The sequence below is a fragment of the Anabrus simplex genome, chromosome X (assembly GCF_040414725.1).
Source record: "Anabrus simplex isolate iqAnaSimp1 chromosome X, ASM4041472v1, whole genome shotgun sequence".
In the NCBI taxonomy this organism is placed as follows: domain Eukaryota; kingdom Metazoa; phylum Arthropoda; class Insecta; order Orthoptera; family Tettigoniidae; genus Anabrus; species Anabrus simplex.
In genome coordinates this window covers 170,246,576-170,271,168 of record NC_090279.1, presented here as the reverse complement: position 1 = coordinate 170,271,168, position 24,593 = coordinate 170,246,576, and the positions used below count along the sequence as shown (strand labels likewise).

At 39.6% G+C, this 24,593-nt stretch overlaps 1 protein-coding gene across 2 annotated transcripts in view; it reads right to left on the bottom strand.

The window, feature by feature from the left end:
- LOC136886832 (uncharacterized protein DDB_G0286299) overlaps positions 1 to 21,757 on the bottom strand; it is a 30,952-nt gene extending 9,195 nt beyond the window's left edge. The window contains exons 1-2 of one of the 2 annotated variants that reach the window (XM_067159672.2): positions 21,034 to 21,757; positions 10,179 to 10,324 (exon numbers count right to left, since the gene is read on the bottom strand). In XM_067159672.2, coding sequence (XP_067015773.1) covers positions 10,315 to 10,324; positions 21,034 to 21,617 — 594 coding nt within the window. In that variant the 5' untranslated portion in view covers positions 21,618 to 21,757 and the 3' untranslated portion in view covers positions 10,179 to 10,314. The remainder of the gene's footprint in view (positions 1 to 10,178; positions 10,325 to 21,033) is intronic. The other variant, XM_067159673.2, reaches the window with a different exon arrangement.
- Between the last annotated feature and the right edge of the window lie 2,836 nt (positions 21,758 to 24,593).

The window sequence follows — 24,593 nt, the reverse complement described above, 5'->3', positions numbered from 1 at the left end:
GTGACCCTTGCCAGGATTATGAACCAAGCAAATCAGCAAAGCACGAGCATTTTCAAACCAAAGAATATTAGGAGCATTGATGGTGGTTAAAAATGATACAAGATTGAACCTGTTAATACTATAAGGGTAATTACGTTAATTTTTTTCGATGCCTGGCTATTAATTTCCTTCCAGTTAGTCCAGCCTCTGTATGGTATACTGCCCTTGCAGTGTGAAGGTAGCGTGCCTACCTCTGACCTGGAGGCCCCAGGTTCAATTCGATTTCCACTCAGCCCGAGTGATTACAATCAAGGAGCTAGTGTACAGCCCGCTGATCACGAGTCTCCTGGTAAACTGCAGGCCTCCAGGTCGAGCAGCAGTTGCTTAGCAGGTTAAAGCCTGCTGGTGCGTAGCGCCATGGAATTCGGCTTGGTAAGGTATGGATGCAATGGCAGACCAGTGATCTTCCCGGAAATTTTCATCAGCCAGATGACAGGAATGAGTAGCTGGACAGGGAATTCTACTTACACCGATTATGCATAACACGAGATATCCAAGTTAAACATTTAAACTCCAATGTAACTGATGCAATTTTGCTGACAATAAGATGTCACTGGCTGCATGGTTAGTATAGTGGAAAGCTTTGAACTTCTGTTTCACGGGTTTCTGTTGTGTACTCCTTGGCAGTAGTAGCAGATTGTTTTGAAACTCTCCACATGCTTCTAATACATTGTGTTGTGAATTGCGACCATAATGCCTAAGAAAGGGAATGTTGCAAGGCAGAAAAAGAGGAAATTTGCTGGATATCGCTTTTCGAATGAAGAGAGAGGCGATAATGGCAATGTTATTATTGATGTAACCAGTAGGCCAGGTGAAACAACCAGGAAACTTGGACCAGAGCTTAAGTCACCTGTCAGTGATGCTAAGGATACTGACAGCGTGTCTTATAGGATTATAGATTTTTCTTCTTTAGTGTATAATATAAGTGAACATTTGTGTTGCAAATTGTGTCATGGAAATGTGAAATTAACCGAAAGTAATACATCCGGGTTGGCAAAACAGTTACTGAGAAGATGTCTAAAAGGGAGAAACCAAAATGAAAATGAGTTATTCAACTGTAAAGTTTGGTCCATTTGTCCCAAAACATCATGCAATGGTAATAAAATTGTTCAAATAGCAACCTACAGTGCAATGGCCAGTTTTAATGATGGAGCTAGCAGCAGTCTACAAGTGCTGAAGGCATTGGGAATCAAAGTTGGGAAGAATACTGTGGAAGCTTTGGGCAAGTTTGACAAGGTACGTGTAGATTCAGCTGAAAAAAAGTAAAAAACTCAACTTTGGAGGCTAAAAGGACTAGGCGATGACTCAGACTGGAAGAACAATCCAAGAACATCCAGACTGAGGGTATAGCATATGGCAGCAGAGCCTTCTAGGGTGAACGGCGAGTAGAACTGTGTGCGACAACTTTACGTGCGATTTCCTGACAATGCATTTTCTTCAAACAAGAAACGTACTACCACAAGAACCATTTGGTCTGATCTAAATGAAACTTTGCACAGTTGGTCAAATAGGAATTCTACAGAGGATGAACTAAAATAATGGAACCAAGACAAAATTTAGGCTTAATATAATGATATAAACAGGCCATAAAAATGTAAAAATTATATGTATTTTTTTTAAATCTGCCAAATTAATTTGAATGCACTTAGATTTCATCTGAGTCCATCCTCCATAATGTTCTGTCAGTTTCAATTCAAAAGGAAAACAACCATTAAGCTCATGCGGTATGCGCCAATATATACAGTACTCATTTCCGGGCAGTGCGCATGACGGAGCGTCTGCATGTTGTTACATCGCCATGATGAATTGTTAGTTGTGTAAGGAATGTTGTGCTCTGTGATTGGAAGTGACAATGGGTATCGCGACGGAGGAAAAGGGGTTGATAGTGGAGTATTATTTTCGCTCGTACGGATACGGTTATCAAGGCGGACCGAGTTTAAAGTTAGTGGTGGAACAATATCGTGAACACTTCAATAAGCCAGCACCTAGCAACACAGTTATGCTATCTACTGTTAAAAAATTTTGTCGTACGGGTAGTGTATTGTGCCAATGCATGGGAAGGTCTGGTAGGCCAGTAACTATATCCACAAATGAAAATCATGGACTTGTCCTCAATCAGGTGTTGCAGTCTACGAAGCGAAGTCTTCGGCGAACACCACTGAAATTAAACATCAGCCCTACGCCACTTCGACAAACGTTTAAAGACAGGTGGATTTCCATACCGAATACAGGTTGGGCAACAATTGAGGGAGCACGATAGGCATGTCAGGGTGGAATATTGTGCATGATTTTTGGCCATGGTGTACGAGGACCCAGATTTCTTGTTCAACGTGCAGTTCTCCGACGAAAGTCTGATTCACTTGGACGGTTTTATCAATCGCCGAACAATTCTCTTCCTTGGTTTCGAGAGGCCAGACACTATAGTCCAGAAACCGCTACATTGTGTGCGCGTGACAATTTGGTGTGCAGTCAGGAAACGGTGTGCCAAGTCCGTATTTCATAGAGAATGATTGTGCACTTCGTACTGTCAACCAGGAACGCTGTAGGACCATGGTGATCAGGCCATTTATTCAGGATCTAAGGTTTTGTCATGCAAGGAACATGCAGATGAATAGACAATGGTTCCAACAAGACAGACTATGGCTATGCTACAAGAAACCTTTCCAGGATGAGTAATTTTCTGCGGGGCTGAGTTCCTCTACCTATCACATTCCCCCAATCTCATACCACCTGATGCTTATGTGTGGGGGAATGCTGAAGGAGCGAATTATAAATTGTCCAGATCAACCCAAAATTGTGCCTGCATTACGTCAGAAGATCGTCTCCTTCGGGACTCTGCAGCAACCTACGTTGAGGAATATATTGGAAAATCTGCGTGATCATTATGAACTGTGCACAGCGCAATGGAGCACATTTTGAACATTTACTCTTATCATCTCGATATGTAAGGTAATGACAATAAGACTAACATCCCTTCCATTACTGTGTATTTTGGCGCATGCTGTATTTAAAGAGTTATGTTTTTTGTCATATCATGTGGTTAATAATTTTATCAAAATTTATTAATTAATAATGTGGCTACTTTACATTAAATTTTAATTTGTACTATATCAAAAAATAGGTTAAAATGTTATACAGTATATCATATTGATTATGAACGTCCTACTTGAAATAATGTTGGAAATAGTCACATTTTTGTCAAGTGGTAACTGAACATGGCATGACTAGTGTATAAGATATGGAGGTAAAATTTGGTGAGTTTGATGGAATATGAACATGTGACTTTCATTCCAAGAGACAAAATTTCATGTAATGCTGTGCACAAAAGTATTCTTATAAAAAACAATTTGAAATGAATCAGGACATTTTACACTAAATCCAAAGCGACTAAGTGAAGATATTATCGAAAACAAATCACAACACGCAAACAAACAAACAAACAAGGAGGCTGCCATATTGGATCATAGATGCCAAGTGCTCACAGATCACTCATAATTGACAAGTAAACTAGCAAAAATGAAGCTATGTCAGTACCATCTGATGATATAAAAAGAAATTACAAACAATCTACCTTCTTTCTACTTGATTTGAGGCGCAATCTAGTACCTTACTGCATAATAGGAGGGTGCCGATCGAACCAGCATCCTCTCATTTTTCATACAGAATGTGAGTGCCGATGCATCGGAATCTTGGCACTGTAAGAGTTACTATATGTTAGCTGGGCTGTCTGTAAAAAACCGGTAGGGCGGCCCGCCCAAAGGTCCTAGGGAAAACTCTAAGCTATATTAAAATTGAACAGAATAGTATAAACTGTGTCCAAGATTCACAGTGGCAGCCACATACTTATGAGAGGGGATAAACTTACTTTCTCAGATTAACTACAATCTGAAATGGACACTTACCAATCCAAGACTGTTTATCCTCAAGTAATAAGGTAAACACACTAAGCAAAAACTTGCAATTTCTCTCCGAGGACCAAAAATGCATTTACACCTTGGCACTTTGGTGGGAATATACCACCAGGTATTTAATTGAAAATTAAAACATTGAATAAAAAAAGGAAAGGAAGCCAGGCGACATCCAGCCTATCGAGGAAACACATTCACTGGGCCCATGGCAGTTACTAAGACCAAACATTGTCCTATTCCCACATGTGGGATGAGGGGAATAAGAGACGCATGAGGTAAGCACGAGTAATGGCAATTTTGGATTAAAAGTTCATACTAGTTGCACAGAACTCACCCTCCCCAGTATGCACGTTGACAACCAACCACTGAAGTAAAGTAATGTCATGTTATATTAAATCTCCTGCATTCATACAATTCATAAGGAATACATAATTTGTACCATTATGCTCTTGGCATTTACATGGAAGAGTGAACAAGCAAGCTGTAAATTACAAAAAATAAATTCTCATGTAGCAATGTATAAAATCGGGGGTCTTGTACGAATTACAACGAAAGGGGTCTTGCTATACTTGGTACACTCAGCGTACGTGATTACAACTGAGGAGCTATCTGACGACGAGATGGATATCCCTGTTAAGAAAATCGAGAATAAGGGGAGAGAGGATGCATTGCACTGGCCATGCGTCATAATATTCAAGCCTTCAGGCTGAGCAGCGGTCACCTGGTAGGCGAAGGTCCTTCAGATGAGACAAGCACAATACAAGCAGAGGCAGTCTCATGCCCCCGGCCCAGGCGCTGAAGGAGTTAGGTTGGTGGTTTGAGCTTAGGTGATACCCATGACATTCAAACTGACTATATTGCTGACCTGCCAGGGTAGAACATTAATAATGAATATTATGCCTGTGGTCTGTCTGGCTCCTTAGCTTTTTTTTTTTTGGCTAGTTGCTTTACGTCGCACCGACTCAGATAGGTCTTACGGCGACGATGGGACAGGGAAGGGCTAGGAAGTGGAAGGAAGCGGCCGTGGCCTTAATTAAGGTACAGCCCCAGCATTTGCCTGGTGTGAAAATGGGAAACCACGGAAAACCATCTTCAGGGCTGCCGACAGTGGGGTTCGAACCTATCTCCCGAATACTGGCCGCACTTAAGCGACTGCAGCTATCGAGCTCGGTGGCTCCTTAGCTGAAATGTTGAAAGAGTACTGGCCTCAGGAATTTTACCTGCAAATGGTTATTTCCTGTTTACAATTTGCTTTAGGTTCTATCCAACACAGTCCCTGTACTAGTACATGGTCTCCTTGCGCATGCGCAATAGAAAAAATCCTTTCAAACACAGTCAAAAGTGCGCTCATGTATTCGTCCGTGTACTGCAGTCAGGCGTTCCAACTAAATCTTCGCATCGATGCCAGGCAGTTGGAACTAGTCCGCAGTCTAAAGCATGTACCGAGCCGTACATTTCTGTGACATGCTCAGAAACACACGTTGCCTCTTGCTGTACGCTGATTTCTTTGGAGTTCCTTAATCAGCTGTTTTTCATGCACATTGCACGCTCTTCTCCCATTAATAAATGAATCAGCTGTTTGGTTACTTAGGTTAGGATTAATAGTGACGACGAATTTTTACAATCTTCATCCAGTGACGAAGAGGTGGTTCATTTTTCAGAAGAAACTGTTCCTCAGTATAATGAAAATGAGTTTTTCGAGCATTTCCGCATTAGCAGAGGAGTTGCTCAAGATATTACAAATCGATATGAAAGAAGTGAGCATCTTAAGACATTATGGGCAGTATGGGAAAATTTCGGCATTCCACCAGGTTAGTACAGTAATCAGGTTTAATTTGCTAAAATTTGTAGAGACTTGTTTTAAGTTTCGTGAATATGATATTTTCAAATTGTTTCAGATCCCCATTTTCTTATGCTATATAGGCCATCAAACGTCAGGTTTTAATGATGTTGACAGATTTAACATCGCTCTAAGGTTGCTACATAGAATTGTTAGGTGAGTGGGTATATTTCTGAGTAATTTAACACCTCAAATTATTACATGGTCCACTGAAAATGAAAAGGCAGTTAGTGCCCAATACTTCGGAGCCAATGGATTTTCTGATTTCATCGGAGCAGATGGATGTCATTAAAATTGGCAAACCAGAAAACGATCCGGACTCCTATATAAACAGGAAAGGATATTATTCAATTCAGGTTCATTACTAATTTTTAAATTTATTATACCTGTGCAACCATTAAAATTGTTATATGGAAGTGGGTATGAACAATATTTCTCTTTTCAGATGCAAGCTATTGTGGATCACACACAGAAAATTTATAGACTTATTTATTGACTATCCAGGCTCGGTCCACGATAGCAGGGTTTTTTAGAACTTCACCTATGGGGAATAATCTCGTGGAAAAGTGTGGCCGTTATATACTTGGCGACAGCGGTTACCCACTTCAACGGAACTTGCCGACTAATTACAAAGATAAGAGGAAACCTGACTCCACAACAAAACAACTACAATGTTAAACTATCAAAAAATCGCTATGTAGTGGAGCATGCTTTCGGACTTTTGAAACAGAAATTTAGACAGATGGACTATATCAATTTAAGAATCATTCTCCTCATTACTAATGTCATAAGGGCAGCTTGTGCTTTGCACAACATTGCGATAAATGATGAATTCCTTGTACGCTTAGAAGAAAATGTTTTAGAAAATCCATTGCTTCCCTTATTGGAATGTGAAGAGGAAGATGAGGATGATGCCAAACAGAACAGAGACAATGTAGCAAATAATCTGTACTAAGCACAACTCTTTCCTTTTAAAAAATTGTTTTCAAATACACTGGCCGGCAAAAAAAGTGGATCACTATGAAAAAAATTGTTTCAATGGATATAACTTAGTGTTAGTCCAGTGTCCTAAATAAATAATAATACTGATAATACTAATCAAACATTATGTTACCTTCACGTTTAACACTAAACTCACTTTCAAAACTTATCTGACATTCACTTTATTATGACATTTTATCGTTTCTGTAATTCCTGTAATTTTTACCCATTTGCATGTCTTTCACTGTATTTAAGTTAACTCCAATTTTAACACTTTCACTGATTTACACTGTCAGAAAATGTTTTAGCAAACCACTAGACATTAAAATCTGGTGTTTCCGCCTCTGGCCGTGATGACCTCCTGCAGGCGTTGTGGTACACTGCACACTAGATTCCTAATTGTTTCCTGAGGAATACTGTTGCATTCTGTCACCAATCGTGCCCTCAGTTCAGCCAGTCTCGATATTCTGAGACCGAAGTCTTCTCCCAATCATATCCCATACGTGAACTATGGGATTTAGGTCAGGACTCCTTGTTGGCCAGTCTAGAGTTTGAATTCCAACTTCTAGGTAACAGGTGACCATTGTCGTGCATTAAAATGAAATTGTCGCCCGTAAATTGTGCAAATGGGACAACATATTCCTGCATAACTTCTTCCACCTAGCGGTGAGCAGTGAGAGAACCGCCATCAAGAATCAAAACTCTGTACGGGATTCAAAGTTTATGCCACCCCACACCATCACAGAGCCTCCCCCAAATGGTGTCCTTAGGGAGAGTTACGGGTGAGAATCGCTCTCCAGGCCTCCTCCACACTCTTTCTCGCCCATCTGGAGATCTTAAGACAGAAGCGGCTCTCATCTGTAAAATGCACCATGCTCCAGTTTCGATGCTGCATCGCGAACGAGTCGTCTTCTCCGATGCTGCCCCGTTAATAGTGGCCCTGTAGCGGGCCTTCTTGAAGTAAGGTTAGCCTCCTGGAGCCTTCGTCTTATGGTTCTCTCACTCTCCGTCAAAACCATACAAGTTAAAAGGGATAGTCATAAAAGCTAATGGCATGGAAAATTATCTCTAATAGTCGATCAATTCGGACCATATGAACCACACACTTACCAGAGAGTGCTGAAAACATTTATAAAGAGGAACATCACAAAATGAAATGTCCTTAAAAATTTGTTTTAGCGAACAGAAAATCAACATTTTCAAAGTGATCCACATTTTTTGCCAGCCAGTGTATTATATTAAGAGGAAATTTAAACTAATACATGTAATATGGAAAAAAGGTACTAAAACAAAAAATTTCAAACATTTAAAATTAAATGAAATATAATGCAAAAAAAATAATTAACACAGCAACACAACTTCATGGCAGTCACTGGTTACGTTCATATTGTTTTCCTAAAACGATAACTTTCCTCTCAAGCAAAGAAATCTTTCTTCTTGTTCTAAAAGTTTCTTTTGGTATTCCAGTCTATCCTGCCTTATCTGTTCCAAAACACTAATTTCTCTTTTCTTTTGCCTAATTGATTTTTAATCACGGTCTTCTTTCGTGTTAACACTGGTCTCCGCTTCACATGCGTTTGCATGTACTTCGAAGCTTTCATGCATCGGAACTATTGTTAGTGACGCAAATAAAACTTCTGGATTAATTTATTTTTGGCACCATGAAGTTCCTACAACTCATCCGCATACTAGAAGTACCTTCTGCCGCTCCCTGTTGAATTTTTGGAGTCTCTGTACTTCTTATAATTTCTGTCGAGAACACGCCATCTGTTCTCACAATCGCTCTCCGTGACTTTTTCAGCGTTACAGTGAGCTCTTCTATTACCTTCCACATTTGTTTTATTGACCTTATTTTAAAGGTCACTACTTGATGTCGATATTGTTTGTGCAAGTCAATCAAGGCCTTGGTACCATTTACATCCCACAACATAACTTCGGGATTTGAATTGGATGTCCCTGGCACGTTCTTCATGGAATGTGATGAATTCGGAGAAGTCTGAAACATACAAGTGTTCCCGTTCTCTTACTTTATTTCATATTTTGTGTTTACAGAAATAAAATGTACAGTAGGTTACCCCGTATGTCAACAGAAATAAAAACTTGTTTATGGGTCTAACATCAAAATTTCTCGCAATACGGTCAAAATTACAAACCTATAAATTGCATAATTGTAGAATTATTAGGTCAGTTAATATTTTAAAAATACTTACCTTCCATGTTTCTGATACCTTTTTAACAGTTTTAAAACTTGTGGTAAGCTATTTGTTATTGCTGGGAGGTAATATCAAGGAAACTTTATGTGACAAATTTCAGCATTCATTGGATTGCGTTACTCTTATTCCTTGGAGTTCATGAACGAGAATCCATTCCAACACAATCCAATTGTGTATCAATCCTGGAACCGATACGAAATCGGCGCATGTGTATAGAGCAATTTATGGATGCGTACATGTACCGACAGCAAACTGCGTGTTGGAAAGAACCTTTTGTCTCGTCGACAGAAACTGTAGGTCATATGGCAACGATTGGATAGGAAAGGGGTAGGAGAGGCCATGGCCTTAAGGTACACCCCCAGTATTTGTCCGGAGTGAAAATGGGAAACCTTCGTGGCTGCCGAGAGTGGGATTCAAACCCACAATGGCCTTAAGGTACACCCCCAGTATTTGCCCGGAGTGAAAATGGGAAACCTTCGTGGCTGCCGAGAGTGGGATTCAAACCCACTATCTCCCAAATGCAAACACACACCTGCACGACCCTAACTGCATGGTCAACCTGGTCAGTGTGAATGGTTAGTTCCTCTATCCCAGGGACTGTGTGTTTGTATCTGAAAACACTTCTATTCAGCTACATACTCACATTACCAACTATCACAAAAACATGAAAAAGCAAGCAAATATATCCCTCCCTATAGGACTGGTGTCAGGAAGTGCATCCACGCGTATAAGTGGGAAAAGCGCCAGGAAGAAGATTAAGATAGTCTTCCCAGAGTTCTTGTGTAGGAGGAGGGAATGAAGATAGTTTTAAATTGCTCGGAGCATATGGCACAAAGCTCTCCACCATCCCTGTTCAGTGTCACTAGCCATCGTCTAACAAGGTGCTCCAGTATTTGCCTGGAATGAAAATAAACCACCTTCAGGGCTGCCGAGTACGATTCAAACCCACTATCTCCCAATTGCAAACGCACACTTGCGTGACCCTAACAGGAATTAACAAGGTAGCCAATCTTAAATACTAAAAACGGAGCTAGTAAATTTTAAAGAATGTTTGGGAGAGTTCATTTGACATTCAATTCTTTTCCGTAAACAATTTCAGTGCCACACAGAGGTTGTAATGATCAATGGCAAGGTATGTTAGTAGCAAAATACAGGTACATCACCATCACCACCCCAATGAATACATATATTAAGTACCTGAACCATCTGACTTGGTCACCACAAACTCAAAAGCTCCTTTGCGTGGCGGTTTTGAATTCAGGGTGACACTAAGCCCGGGCCATACAGCTTTTAAAGCTTCACACAGCTCCAGAGCTTTGCGCCGGAATACTTGTCATGATTTACTGAAAAAACACAGTATCACCACAAAATGTTGACCACAATTATATAATTGATGCAAGCCAGATGGACATTTGAGGAAGGGGCTGGAAATTGTCCAAGAAAGAATTGAACAAAAGAAATTAGGGAAAAGCACAGATAAACAAGACACAAGCAAGCAACAGAACATAATAGGTTTGGACAAGCAACACCTTACACGTTATCCATTATACATGAAAAATCCAAGGCCATAAATGACACCCACAGAAAACAAAGTCTCTTAGTTTAAGACGGTGAAAATGAGCAAACCAATAATGAAAATATGCACACTCGCATATAGTAAATAAAACCTAACTCCACGTAATGTAACCAAACCAGCTGACTGAATTATGTAATTTCACACATTAAATGAAACTGATTTGTATGATAAAATAATGTTACCGATTTTATAACTAAGTACGTTAAAGTTTTTCAGAGATGTTGAGGTGCTGAAACTGTCCCACAGGAATTCTTTACTGTGCCAGTAAACCTACCAACACGAGACTGATGTATTTGGGCACCTTCAACTACTACTGGGCCGAGCCAAGATCGAACCTGCCAAGTTGGGCTCAGAACACCAGTGCTGTACCGACTGAGCTACTCAGCCCAGCTAGTTCAAATGAGATGCACTACCTAGCATACAAGAAGATAAAAATGTATGACAACGGTAGCCTGCTGACACCAGATAAGGTAAAACTGCACTACACACACTGCAGCATAAGTTATATAATTTTGAAAAGCGACTCACATCTTCCCTCATTATCATTTGGGCATAACTATAGAGTCCGACCCGCAATGTTAGTAACACGAGGCACCACTATGTGACGCACGCGAAGCGACTGTCCTTTGTTTAATACTTAAGTTTCCACTAGTAGCGCTGAGGTAAGTTGAGATACAGTACCGACCTTCCTAGATTACAGGTCCACAAGTGCATTCCAGTGCAAGATGGGGAAAAGCAAAGGAAAAATTATTTTGAGTGCTGTAGCTGAGATCAGCATTAGGTGAGGAAACGATTAGATGAAGTGAGAACAAGACAGTTTACTAGCAAATTGGTAGTGTGAGGAATTTTAACACTGCAGTCAAACATGTAAGCATGTTACTATTACAACACAAGGGAGGTTGAATATAATGTCTGAACATTTGAAGCTCACTCCAAAAGGAAGAAAATAGACCAATGCTCGCATTTTGTGAATTTGATCACAGAGCAAGTCTGTTTAAAATGTATTTACTAAGTTCTCATGAGGAGCAACACCCATCATCAAGAAAATACAAGTTATTGTCTAACAATACAGGGCGTTTCAAAGAGAGTATATATTACAAAGTATCATTTTGTCCAAACTATCGATTGCTGCGCCTCGGCTCGGCTATTGGAGAAACTGATACACAGTCTAGTTTATATTAATAGCCGCTAAATGCCAGTTGTCTTCTGTTTTGCTTGGTAACTGTCATATGTTCAAAAGGGCTATTCTGCAGCTGAAATCATTTTGTGTTTGAGTTTGCGAAGTGCAATTCTGTGATTACAGTGCAAAGACGTTTTAGATTGAGGTACCAAATTGATCCTCCGAATGAGTGGAACATTCGCAGATGGTATCGACAGTTTGAGGATACAGGGTGTGTATGTGAAAGAAAGAGTCCTGGCCACCCTCGTGTTCCAGAAGAAAATGTTGCATGAATTGAAACTGCTTTCCAACGCAGTCCTTAAAAATCAACTCGCCGTGCCAGTCGGGAGTTACAACTGCCTACAACAGTTTGGAGTGTTTTGAGACGCCTGTTAGTTATGAAGCCGTACAAGTTACAGCTGTTACAAGCTCTGCATCCTCATGACAAACACAAATGTGTTTCATTTTGTAACGGGATTCTTGATGCTACTGACAATAACACTTTCGCACAACGCATTGTGTTCAGTGATGAAGCGACTTTCCACGTTAGTGGTCAGGTGAACAAACACAATGTTTGAAATTCAGGCCTTACAGAACCCACATGCAGTCATTGAACATGTACGAGATTCGCCCAAGGTCAATGTGTTTTGTGCGATATCCCGATCATCTGTTTACGGCCCATTCTTTGACAGAAACACGGCTGTCAGCAGTATCTCGCTCTGTTACAAAATATGTTTCCACAGCTGCACGAAGACAACTTCATTTTTCAACAAGACAGGGCAACCCCCCCAATCTCACTGGAGTCGCCAAGTGCGTGAATATCTGAATGAAACTCTGAATGAACCGTTGGATTGGTTATCAAGGAGCTGGCGAATTAGCATGTCTCAGCTGGGCTCCATGGACACGGATTTGACACCCTGTGACTTCTTCCTCTAGGGTTTCATGAAAGTCAACGTTTATGTACCACCACTCCCACAGAACCTGGAAGAGTTTAAGAACCGGATCCGTACTGCCATAACATCAGTGACTAACGACATACTTGCCCGAGTATGGGAGGAATTTGAGTATCGATGTGATATGGTTCGGGTCGCTGATAAGAGGTTCGTGAATATGTGCGTAAAGTTCATATTCGTATGTCTTATAGTTGAATAAATACATGCATTTGAAATACGGATATTCTTTTTGAAACACCCTGTATTGCTCTACTGGATTGTTCTCTAATGACCAGTTTCCACTGATTAACATTTACCACGAGCATGTTAAATTCAACACGTAACAATTGGCACATATATTGTGATTGTGTCTCCCAATTGACTATGCATGTTAACTCAGAATGTTGAGGTTAACACTTAACATGTTGGCAGTGTTTTCCGCTCCAAGTGGAAAACATGTCAAGTCAATTAGTTGTTCGTGAGAAGTCGGCACAGCTTCGGCAACTCCCGTGCTGTTTCCATGCCAACAGATAGCCTGAACAACGCAAATGACGTGCTTCTCGTGAAGTAGGATCACTAATTAGGAAAAGTCACTGCAGCTCAATACCCTACAATAAAAAACTGTAGTCAAAATTAAGTTTGGAAAATGTGTAGCAGTCATTTTAACTGCTCTGGCAGTTCTGTTAAATACTACACACCACCTAAATGTATTACCACAAATTGATGATAAACTACCTGTATATAAACAAAGGAAGTTAAGTTCAACATGTTTATCGTGGACACAATGTTAAATGAAACAGTATTTAACCTGTTGGTGTCGCCAGTTAACATTTAACACGTTAAATGTTAATCAGTGGAGATCGGCCTTAAGAGAAATTTTGAATTGAGATATTTTATGTACATGATGTAGCTCATTTACAGTTTCACTGCTATGTAGACTACAAAAACCAGCTAAAAGACTAGCCTGAGTATATCAGTATTGACACTTGTTGCTTAAAGGGGCATAACATCTAGGTCATCAGCCCCAGTACATCAGTAATGACAAGTGCACAATAATCTCATCTCTACATATTCCAATCAGAAAACAATATCTAGAACCTTTTCTATTCTTCCAAATGACACAGGAGAACATTAGTTTCTGAACAGAATGCCCCTAGCAGAGTAGTGTTGTACCAAACATGTCCTTGCAACACAAGAACCCAGCTATACTCCAGTTAAGACAATCTTCCCACCAAGCATATGAAGCATTTACTAGCAACTTATGGGGAGTGGAGAGGTGAATATTCAGAACACAGCATGAAAGCAATCAACATTTTCAAGGCAAATACTAGTATAACCTACTACTTGTAAGCTAAAGAGTATTTTAACTCCTGTAACAAAAAGGTGTGGGTGGACTTTCCTGCTTAAAGCAACTATGTTAATGTATCAGTGTAAAATATGTGTATGGCGATGGTTCTAATGATAGTCTCACAATCACTCTTCTGGTTTTAAAATAATGATATTACAGCACTATACGAGCTCATAAAAAAACAAGTAGGTCAGGTATCAGTCTGCAGCCTGGTCTGAGCTCTTTGCAAAAACAAATGTCACAATGAAGTACAAACGATTGGGTTTCCTGTTGCATGTTTGCAGTTCCCTCTCTTCAATCGCCAGTAGTCCCTTGTACAGACACTTTACCTTAGTGTTGCTGCATCATGCTCAAGAAGCATAAAATCTGTGCCACCTGCATGTCCAAAACGAGGTACACGAAAGGGATGTTCTGAGCTGTACTCAACAAGGCAAGACTTCGGCAAGTGCCAAAATGTCCCACTACATTTGTCAGTAGTGAACGGAACAGTTTCGGAGCAAGAAAGGGGGCTATGACCTAACCACTGTGGACTCTCGTAAAATTATTGCAGCATATTCGAAGGTGGTATAAACTTTTCTTTCCATAACAATAATATCTATACAAAGTGATTATAAAAAAATAATTACTTTCATGGTTCTTGTACACCCCCTCCTTCCACAAGCAACAATTTCAACACACGCTTAGCAGTCTCATGTAATCGAGTGAGTTGCAACCCATTAGTATTCATAGTACTGGTGTACTTAAGAATTACAAACTGCATAATTAATTTAGAAATGGGTGCATTGGCAGGAATGTTCATTATTTTGTGTGAATTTGCTTGGGTGTTTACTCGCAGTGATGGGTAAAGCAATACAATCAAAGAAACTAGTAGAGAAATGAACTAGCAACCTACACCAGGGGCCTATTCCACGAACGAACTTTGCAACTTTTCACTTTGCACTTTTCAGTTCAGATTTTGTTCCACCATCGCTTTTCAGATTTAGCTTGCAAAGTGAAAAGTTAGAAATCTTTTCACTTTTCAAGCCTGTTATGTTCCTCCATTGGTACAGAAATGCAAAGTGCAAAGAAATTAAGTGAAAAGTTTTCATAAATCTTGCAAAGAGATGATTCCCTTTTCATATGTTAATTAACAAGTATGTACATTAGTTTTTCGGCGTATAATTTGGTTTAGTGATATAAACACGTTACGACGTGAGCTTTTGTTAGCATCAAGTGAGGACAGTGATGAAGAATCCAATAACGGAACGTACAAAGACAGGATTAATTTTCATAACCTCACTTCGACGTAATATCGAGAGTGATTTCGTATTATCCCAACAGAGGCTGACTATATTCTTGAAATGATCGGGCATTTATTGAAACTTAAAGAAGTAAATTCCTTTCCGAAAAAGAACAAATTCTTATGTTTACATTTTTTAGTAAATGGTGCCCAGCTGTACTGTGTAACAGCAATGCATGGGACATCAAAATCAATTATTTGCAGAACTATTACCAAAGTCGTAGATATTATAGTAAATGTAATATTTCCTAACAGTACGTTGGCCTGATAATCCACTTAATATAGCGACGGGACTTCTAATGAAGGGTGAATGTCTTTCTGTGTGTATATGTGTTGACGGTACTCTCGTTAACATTGATGTGTGTGTCATGATTTGAGAGGTTATCTTTAAAGTTGTCAAAAAAGGATGTCACGTTTCTCCTTGACAACTTCCAGCACAGCCAGCTTCTTATAATAACCTTTCTTTCCCATGGTAAAAACGGTAACAGTACCTACGACAATTATACCGCCAAGTTCGCCGCGAAAAGTAAAGCATTAAAATAATAGAGTATTAGGCCTATACAGTTTGCTCATGGAATAAACTCGATCGGATCACCCATTCGCAAAGACTTTTCACTTTGCGAAGAAATTGAAAAGTAGAGCCTTGTTCATGGTGGAACAAAGACTTTGCACTTGGAATTCTGAAATTTGAAACTAGCTCAGTAAAATGAGATTTTGTATTGTTCTGCATGGCAGGCAGCAAGAAAACAAATTTAAGCCTTACAAAGTCAAAAGCCCAAGAGACCTAACCAGAAGAAAACATTGCAAGTGGCTTCTTTGGTCTGCCTCAGAGGTGAATGAAATCCTGAATTAGTGCCGTTTTCTGACGAACATTGTCCTGACGGTCGGCATGTCCATGTGGCTGGGAGGCAAAACCAGTCTTAAGGTAAATAATGGATAGGAAGAGCATTGTGGGATACGAGGTACTGTTCGCGCAGTCAATGTTTTACTCTAGCAAAATGTTTGTATTTACATTATGATGATGCCACCACAAGATATTATTCATTCTAACCGGGGTGAAATAAATAAGGAAAGTGACAGTATCACTGCAGCCACACAATGGCGTGAATGTCCTTTTGCAAACAAACTTCATGACACTTCAACACGTTTCCACATTAACGTTCAATGATCAGAAGCATTCCGTACAATTTCAAGGTCCGTTTTAAGGAACAAAATGTTCTACCAAAGAAGTGAAATGAATCAACAAGATCATTTGTAGTGTTTTATAAATGTTTTCACACACATGATACTCAATTTCATTTCATAGCTTCAAAGATTTTATCCCATGTTTTTTTTTAAATTGTTATTTGGCTGATGAAAGTTCGAAACGTACCGAAGAAAATAGGACAATTATCTGTTAAATTGTGAGCGTTAGTCTATCAAGTATTAAAAGGTGGGCCCGTAAATAAAAATACAGTCAAACAACGATATTGAGAACCTCTATCACTTGAATTTTCAGTATCTAGAAGTAACAAATGTCCCTGTCGTTTTTCCTATTCTTCAAATGTATTTATTTCTCTATTACTCTAGATTCGGTTAGATGAATTTCTCAACTTTTCGAAGCAAAAAAAATACTCTTTGCAATACAGTATTTGTGGTTTGTGAGGAATGGTTAACAAGTAAAGAAAGGTTCACAGTGATAAAACTAAAACGTCTAATGATCAGAAAATCGCCGGAGCCTTGCTGTTTCTCAGGTGGGAGTTAATTACCTGTCACATACGAAAGCAACCACCAAAGTCGCACGATATTTGTTTTAATTATATCCTCTTTAACTTAGTAATTTACCGCTCTTTGGATCGGCTAATGCCATTTTATGCTGTAAGATGAAACGTTCGGCGTCAGCTGAATAATCATGTCTGCATCAAGGGTTTCTTGCCATCAATTGTCTATACCTTCCACTTGGGCACTTACGACAGCGAAGTTGTATACATCGCAAGCAGCAGTACCTTTAGCTGCACTCAGAAAAAGCCGTCCTTCTCGCACCTTTTCTTGAACAGGAACAACTCCCATCCATTGTTGGACTGTTATATTAAGGAGTGAAACTTCAAGACACCAACGGAACAAGTACATCTCCAGGGTGGTGCCTTGACTTATAGTAATTGCCACGTAAGGAAATACCCCAGAAAGTAAATATCGCCGCCCGATGCTCTTCTTTTCTCTTTTTTGTAATGGCTGATCACTGCTGCCAACATGCCTGGTTACATATTAAAATCATCAGACATAACCATAACAAACTAACCTCAATGTAAACACCGATAATGAATGTTTCCCTACCCTAGTCAATGATAAAAGATAAGATGAAATAAATCAAGATAATTATGAATATCTCCTCAATGAAGAATTAAGGAAATAAACACACTTTCTCACTTAAATTATCTGTCTTTATTTTGATATACAGTAGGCGTACTATAACCATGTTCTTGAAAAGAGGGGCGTGTTAAACGATGCAATTTATTTAATAAGTCTTTGCAGTGTGATTTTCGAAAGTTCCAGACATACAATGACTTCCCTTTCTTTTGCGCGAATATTTCTTTCTCTCTTCAATACCGGTAACCAGTAAGGAGAGAGATTATTGGGCATATTTTCAGCCTGCAGGCTGGTTATATCTTCAAGCTTATCAGGAAACATATAGGAATACTAATGTGCCAAGCTCCGTGAACGGAATTTAGGTCAGCTTTCAAGTTCACTGCGGATTTGAAAATAATAATGTTATAAGTTATACTGCCAAAATTTTGTTCCGCAAGAGTTATTTCATGTACCGGTAGATCTAGACATGAGACTGACGTATTTGAGCACTTTCATCATTTCACAGAAACTATGTTATTAAATGCATTATCCGAACATGCCACAATCCTACTTACCTGGTATTAGCCAAATAGATTTACAATCCCACAGAAAAAGAAAATATGCTTTAAATATTCTCGCAAATGTATCACTAGTGACTTTAACGGCGATGCGGTGGCAACACGCACTTCACGCTAGAGCAGTGATTGAACGTTGCCAACATGCCAGATTAACGGTAAATGTAAGACGTCGTATCGGCAAGTAGGGTCCCTAAACTGTATGGTTACCGACACTGAAAAAGACCCAACAGTAAGAAAAGTCACTATAAATCAATATCTTAATATTACAGGGGAGAAAGGGTAAGGTTGCACCCTTAGGGTACGTCATTACACGGAGAGGACTATATATGAAGCTACAGATTTAACAGGGCTGGCTTTTGTAACCTAACTGTCCTATCGGTGCTTGTCTGCTATTGCTACCTAACTGCTTAATAATGGCCATCTTAGGGCCAATCAGCCGCTTCACAGCTTAACCTAGGGCTGATGACCCAGACCCCCTTTGCTCACCTGTTTTCATTACCTAACTGCCCTATTACCCCCTTCCCCAATCAGAATTATGTCTAACAAGCCCCTGACAAGTTTAACCAGGGGCTTATGCCCAAGACCCACTTTACTTGTCTGTTTACATAACCCAACTCATCTAGCAGCGCTTGTTGGTTATCGTTACCTGACCCATTAACCTCACCTAGTCAACGTTGTGCCTACCAGCCTGTTTGCAGCCTAAACCAAGGCTTGCACCCCACTTTACTCTGCAATTTTAGTAACCTGACTGGTCTAGCAGTAATTGCGTGATGTTAGGTGGGGGGGGGGGGAGGAGACTTAAGAGCTGGAAATTTAAGAGTAACCTAACTTTCTGATAAAGCGGAGATAGCGCGCAAATTCTACTTGACAACAGTGGTAAGCAGCGTGTTCCCCAACCTCTAAACCGATGGCCTCCAGGCGAAGAATTACCGAAACTTGTCAGGAGCTAGAACATGAAATCTGATCAAAATGCTGAACAAATCGTCACGAGTTTTCAACAGTTCTTTAAAATATCATGAAAATGTTCATACATTAGTACCTTTACCACTTGCACTGCAAACATCTAGGTGCAGCACGAGTATAGTTTCTTTCTCGTGAACGTGATCGTACGGTGCACAAGCCTGTCAACCTGCCTACTAAGGAACTAGCAACAAGACAATTGGTGCAGACCGTTACCTGTCGGCACAAAGCATTGGAGAGTATCTTAATAGTCAGTGGGAACGCCATCAATATTACTGGAAATTGTGGTCACGCTGGGTGCCACAACCACAGATACCCAAACGCGAACAAAATTTGTTTAAAGCTTTTCTGAACTTCTTCAGCATTGCTCTATGGAAGGCAGCAAGTTTAACTCACATCAGTAAATGTTCCGTACCCAGGTCAGGACAGATCAAAGATGGCGTGGCTCCTACAGTGCCAAAGACATTAGGAGAATAATATAGCACGACACACGCCACAGCGAGCTACACAAGGCTGCTAGCCTTGGAGCTATATAGTACCTTGTGTGACAAGGCAACTGGTCTGGATAGGTTAGGTAAGGGGTTTTGGGGAGAAGCCCCCAGGTTAGCGCATCTAAGCGGCCCTTAGGCCACTAGTATCCTGCGTAGCAAGGTCTGACTAATGACAAAACCATTAGTCTAGATAGGCTTCATTAAAAATCTTTCAAATTTTGTTGATTGATGCACCAAACACGTCAAAAATGGTACAATCTCATCCAGCACACGCCATAGCTATTTTCAAACTGTCGCTCTTGCCTTCTTTCACCGAACTGAAAGGAAATGAAATCTGAATTGAATCAATAGTATGATCGATCAATACGAATTTTCTAAATCTTTATTATCTTAAGCCAACAACTGTCGCACACATATTATATAACATTTCTCGATGCGAATCTTGTTCTAGCATGAATTCTATAGTTTGGCTTCGCTGTGTAAACAGTACTAGTATGTACAGTGTACGCCAGGTGTCTCAGGACGATGCATAAGCGATTCATAGTTAAGGTTGCCAATATGAATCTCAAAGATAACAGAGGTCTACCGATTCAGCACTCGGGAGTCCAGGTATCACTAAAAGTTGCACGTACTATAGTCTTCTAATGGCCAACAATGAGTTTGTTCATTCCCACTAAGATTCTATTTGATTACATTGTATTAAGACCTTGTACCTTGTTTCAACTGAAAAAAGGAAACATGCCTAATTTGACCCTTTTTAAAGGTTTTATGTTATAGTCCACCAGTTACCCCAGAAATCATATTCCTACTGCAGAATACTACCAGTGCCTATCACGGTCATTCTAAATATCCGAAAACTTCTAAAAATGGCTCAAAAACACAAACATCAAAATACATGAACACAAGTAAAAAATACCTAATTATTTAAGTAAATCATGAAATAAGGCAACCAAACTCAGAAAGGTCTCAATAATAGCATTGTTCTTAGAAAATTACAAATTTCTTGAATAAGAGGCCATGACTACTTTGATTCTATCATAATTAATTCAACAGAAGCAGGGAAGTCACAAAATGGCCGTATATTGTTGCATTGCATCAAACAAAGCAAAAATGCAGAAAAATACCTGCATCAACCAGATTTCATGGGCAGACCTTCAAAAAATCCTCCCTCAAAACATTAAATACTATTTTACGATAAAATACATGAAACAGTGACCCAAAATTAAACGAGGATTCTAAAGGCAGCGTAGAAAACACGAAGTTAATACTTCAAAAATAAAATCACAAATGGTTTTTAGAAGTGCGTTATAAATTCACAGCAAAACAAATCTAGATGCAATTGTACAGGTCAAAATAATTAAATTAACTAAAAAAAACCTCAATATTAAAAAAATACAAACTTACCAATGCTCAACGGAAACTTTAACGTCCTTTCCAGAATCTACATTTTCGTTGGTGTCGGCTTCATCTTCATCTTCTTCCTCGTCCGACGCTTCGGCTTTTGCGGCTGGTTTCTTTCCTCGCTTCTTTGTTTCCTTGACGGGTTTTGATGCAGTCTTCTTAGGTCTTCCACGGGATTTTTTCACATCGTCGGATTTAGCCGCTTTTTTTGTTTCGGGTTCTTCATCTGATACGTCTGATTCTTCCTTCATAGAAGTCTGTTTCCGCGCTCGCAGGCCAGTTTTTGTGGCAACTTCCTTCGCTTTCTGAGTGCCATTTTTCTCATCTTTCTTGGGTCGTCCCCTACCCTTCTTGGGTTCAGGTTTTTCAGCCTTTTCTTCAGAATCACTTTTTTCCACTTCATCTTCTACCTCGGCATCATCGGTATTATTTTCTTCCTCACTAGCGGGTTTTGGCGGCTTCTTCTCACGTCCCTTTCCTTTCTTTGCCGGTGGTGGCGACTCGACATCTTTTGAAGTCTCGGCTTCCGTTTTTTCTACTTCCACAGATGCTTTCTCACCAGCACGTTTACCTTTACGAGCAGGCATTATTTGATATAATTCTTATTCGAATACTACTAAATACAGTCTACCTTTCCTCTAAAATCCGGAACAAGCACGAAGGTTTTGGCGCGGTAAACTGCGGCACACGTTCTACAAGCCACTTCACGCAAGCGCAGTCGGTGGAGAAAGACTACCGTTGGCTTTGAAATAAAATCATGACAGCATTTTGGAGGGAAAACTAAAGGTTTATATATTTGAATCTGTTTTAAGTATACGCATAAAATAAATTATTTATGGAGTGAAATAATTATATTTACATGTTAATGAAAATTCGAATTTATGAAATAAATACTTGAGTAGAAATGGGTTTGAGATTGCAACCACCACGGCTCCCTGAATCACTGACGATAGGAGAATTTTGAAACGGCAGGATTCATATGGCACTGACATTTTCGAAAATAAATCCAAACCGAATTAAAATTGTCTCCTTGGGAGTTTTCCTACTGGTCGAAACGGTAGTAAATGTATATTTCCAGTTTATGGTATAAGGGTCTCATTATCATTTTAATTTTTAAAAAGTGGATTTTTTTCACAAGGCCACTGAAAACAACACAGTAACTCTTAAATGAATGTTTTCATTTATATATGCATACTTTTTAACACTTTTTTTACAATAAGAAAGTTTTCATTTATATATGCATACTTTTTAACACTTTTTTTTACAATCTGTTTTACGTTGCACGGACACAGATAGGTCTTATGGCAATGATGGGATAGGAAAGAGCAAGGAGTGTGCCTTAATTAAGGTACAGCCCCAGCATTTTCCTGGTGAAAAATGGGGAAACCACAGAAAACCATCTTCAGGAATGCAAACAGTGGGATTCGTACCAACTCTCTCGTGAATGCACGCTGATAACTACATGACGCAAACCGCACGGCCGGTTGCTCGGTTATTTAGATAATTTACCCAGAAATGCGAGTCCATGGAGGGCGATACTTGTAGGTACCTACTTGACATTCTTCCCTAGGCATGTACCAGATTCCCCTGTGGGTGGCGGCATTAGAATACCTCCAAAGTATGCTATCCCCTGCTTATTGTAAATGACTACTGAAGGGAGTAGGCCCTATGGACTGTCAGCTTCTTCTTTTCTTCATCGGGCCTCTAAATATTAGTTCCTAATTAGCGTCAACCTTTTGCTAGATATACCTAGATATACCTGCTCCCTTCACAAAGCTGTAGGTTGTTCTTATTGGGTCTTCTTAGATTTTTTTCTCTCTCTTCACCCGGTAGTCCTAGAGTGGAGAGTCTGATTCTACCCAGCGCCTCACATTTGAAAAGCATGTGTTCAGCTGATTCCTCTCCTTCATTGCATTTCCTACGTATATTGTCTCTTATTACTCCAATTCTATGTCTGTGTTTCTTCAGATGGCAGTGTCCTGTCAACATACCTATTACCCATCTCATATTTTCTCTGCTGAGTTTCAACAGTTCTTTAGTACCGGTATGCTTCTTGTTTGTCCCTTTTATCAGTTCCTTTGCAAGCCTGCATCCTGGAGTATTTTTCCAGTTCTCCATTTGTTTCTTTTGTACCCATTTTCCTATGTAGTGTTGGACTTGTCCATAGGAAATCCCCCCCATTCAGGTTCTGGGCCTACAAAATGTGTTTCTGCCCCTTTTCTGGCCATTTTATCTCCCTTTTCATTTCCTTCTATACCTGCATGCCCTGGTACCCATGACTGTCAACTTAGAGAAGTATGGCATTTCTTCCACCTCACTGTCATCTTTCCTATGCAGGACCACTAGCTTGGAGGTAAACTTTTTTGGCTGCAACCACAGCAGTCTTTCGAGACAACCAGAACTTTCTCACAAAATATGATTTGTGAATACCTTTAAACTGCTTAGAGATAATCCATGTGATAGCTGCCCCTTAGGGAATCAAAAAGATCAGCCTCCTAATCAGTTCATACGAACAATATTTAAATACTTTTATCTGTTGTTTTAATTAGATGCAAACTGGGTTTGGGTTATGATTTAAAAGTGTCATTGCAATAAGCAGTTTTTATTATTTCATTTTGTTGAAAAAGAAAATCCGATACATAATATTTCAGGTGAAGGAATACAAATGATGTCTTAACAATCCACAACAAATTATTCAGTTTAGTCTGTGCTATGGTCTGGATGATGAAATTGGGGATTTTTCAACTTATGAAGTCCAGTATCTTAGGAATTGTCCCTCTTGCATCAATTATAAGCCCAATTACCTCCCACCTTTTCATCCAATACTTCTTTCCGAGATCGTCAGTGCATGGTTCATACAGGACATTCCTTTCCTCACACAATCAATCAATCAATCAATCAATCAATCAATCAATCAATCAATCAATCAATCAATCAATCAATCAATCAATCAATCAATCACTACTGATCTGCATTTAGGGCAGTCACCCAGGTGGCAGATTCCTTATCTGTTGTTTTCCTAGCCTTTTCTTAAATGATTGCAAAGAAATTGGAAATTTATTGAACATCTCCCTTGGCAAGTTATTCCAATCCCTAACTCCCCTTCCTATAAATGAATATTTACCCCAATTTGTCCTCTTGAATTCCAAATTTATCTTCATATTGTGATCTTTCCTACTTTCTAAGACACCACTCAAACTTATTCATCCACTGATGTCCTCCCATGCCATCTCTCTACTGACAGCTCGGAACATACCTCTTATCTGGTACACCTACTGTCTTATTTTCTTGTTAATAAACATACCACTTAGTCGAGCAGCTCGTCTCCTTTCTCCCAAGTCTTTCCACCCCCAAACTTTGCAACATTTTTGTAATGCTACTCTTTTGTTGGAAATCGCCCAGAACAAATCGAGCTGCTTATCTTTGGATTTTTTTCCAGTTTTTGAATCAAGTAATCCTGGTGACTGTCCCATACACTGGAACCATACTCTAGTTGGAGTCTTACCAGACACTTATATGCACTCTCCTCGACATCCTTACTACAACCCCTAAATACCCTCATA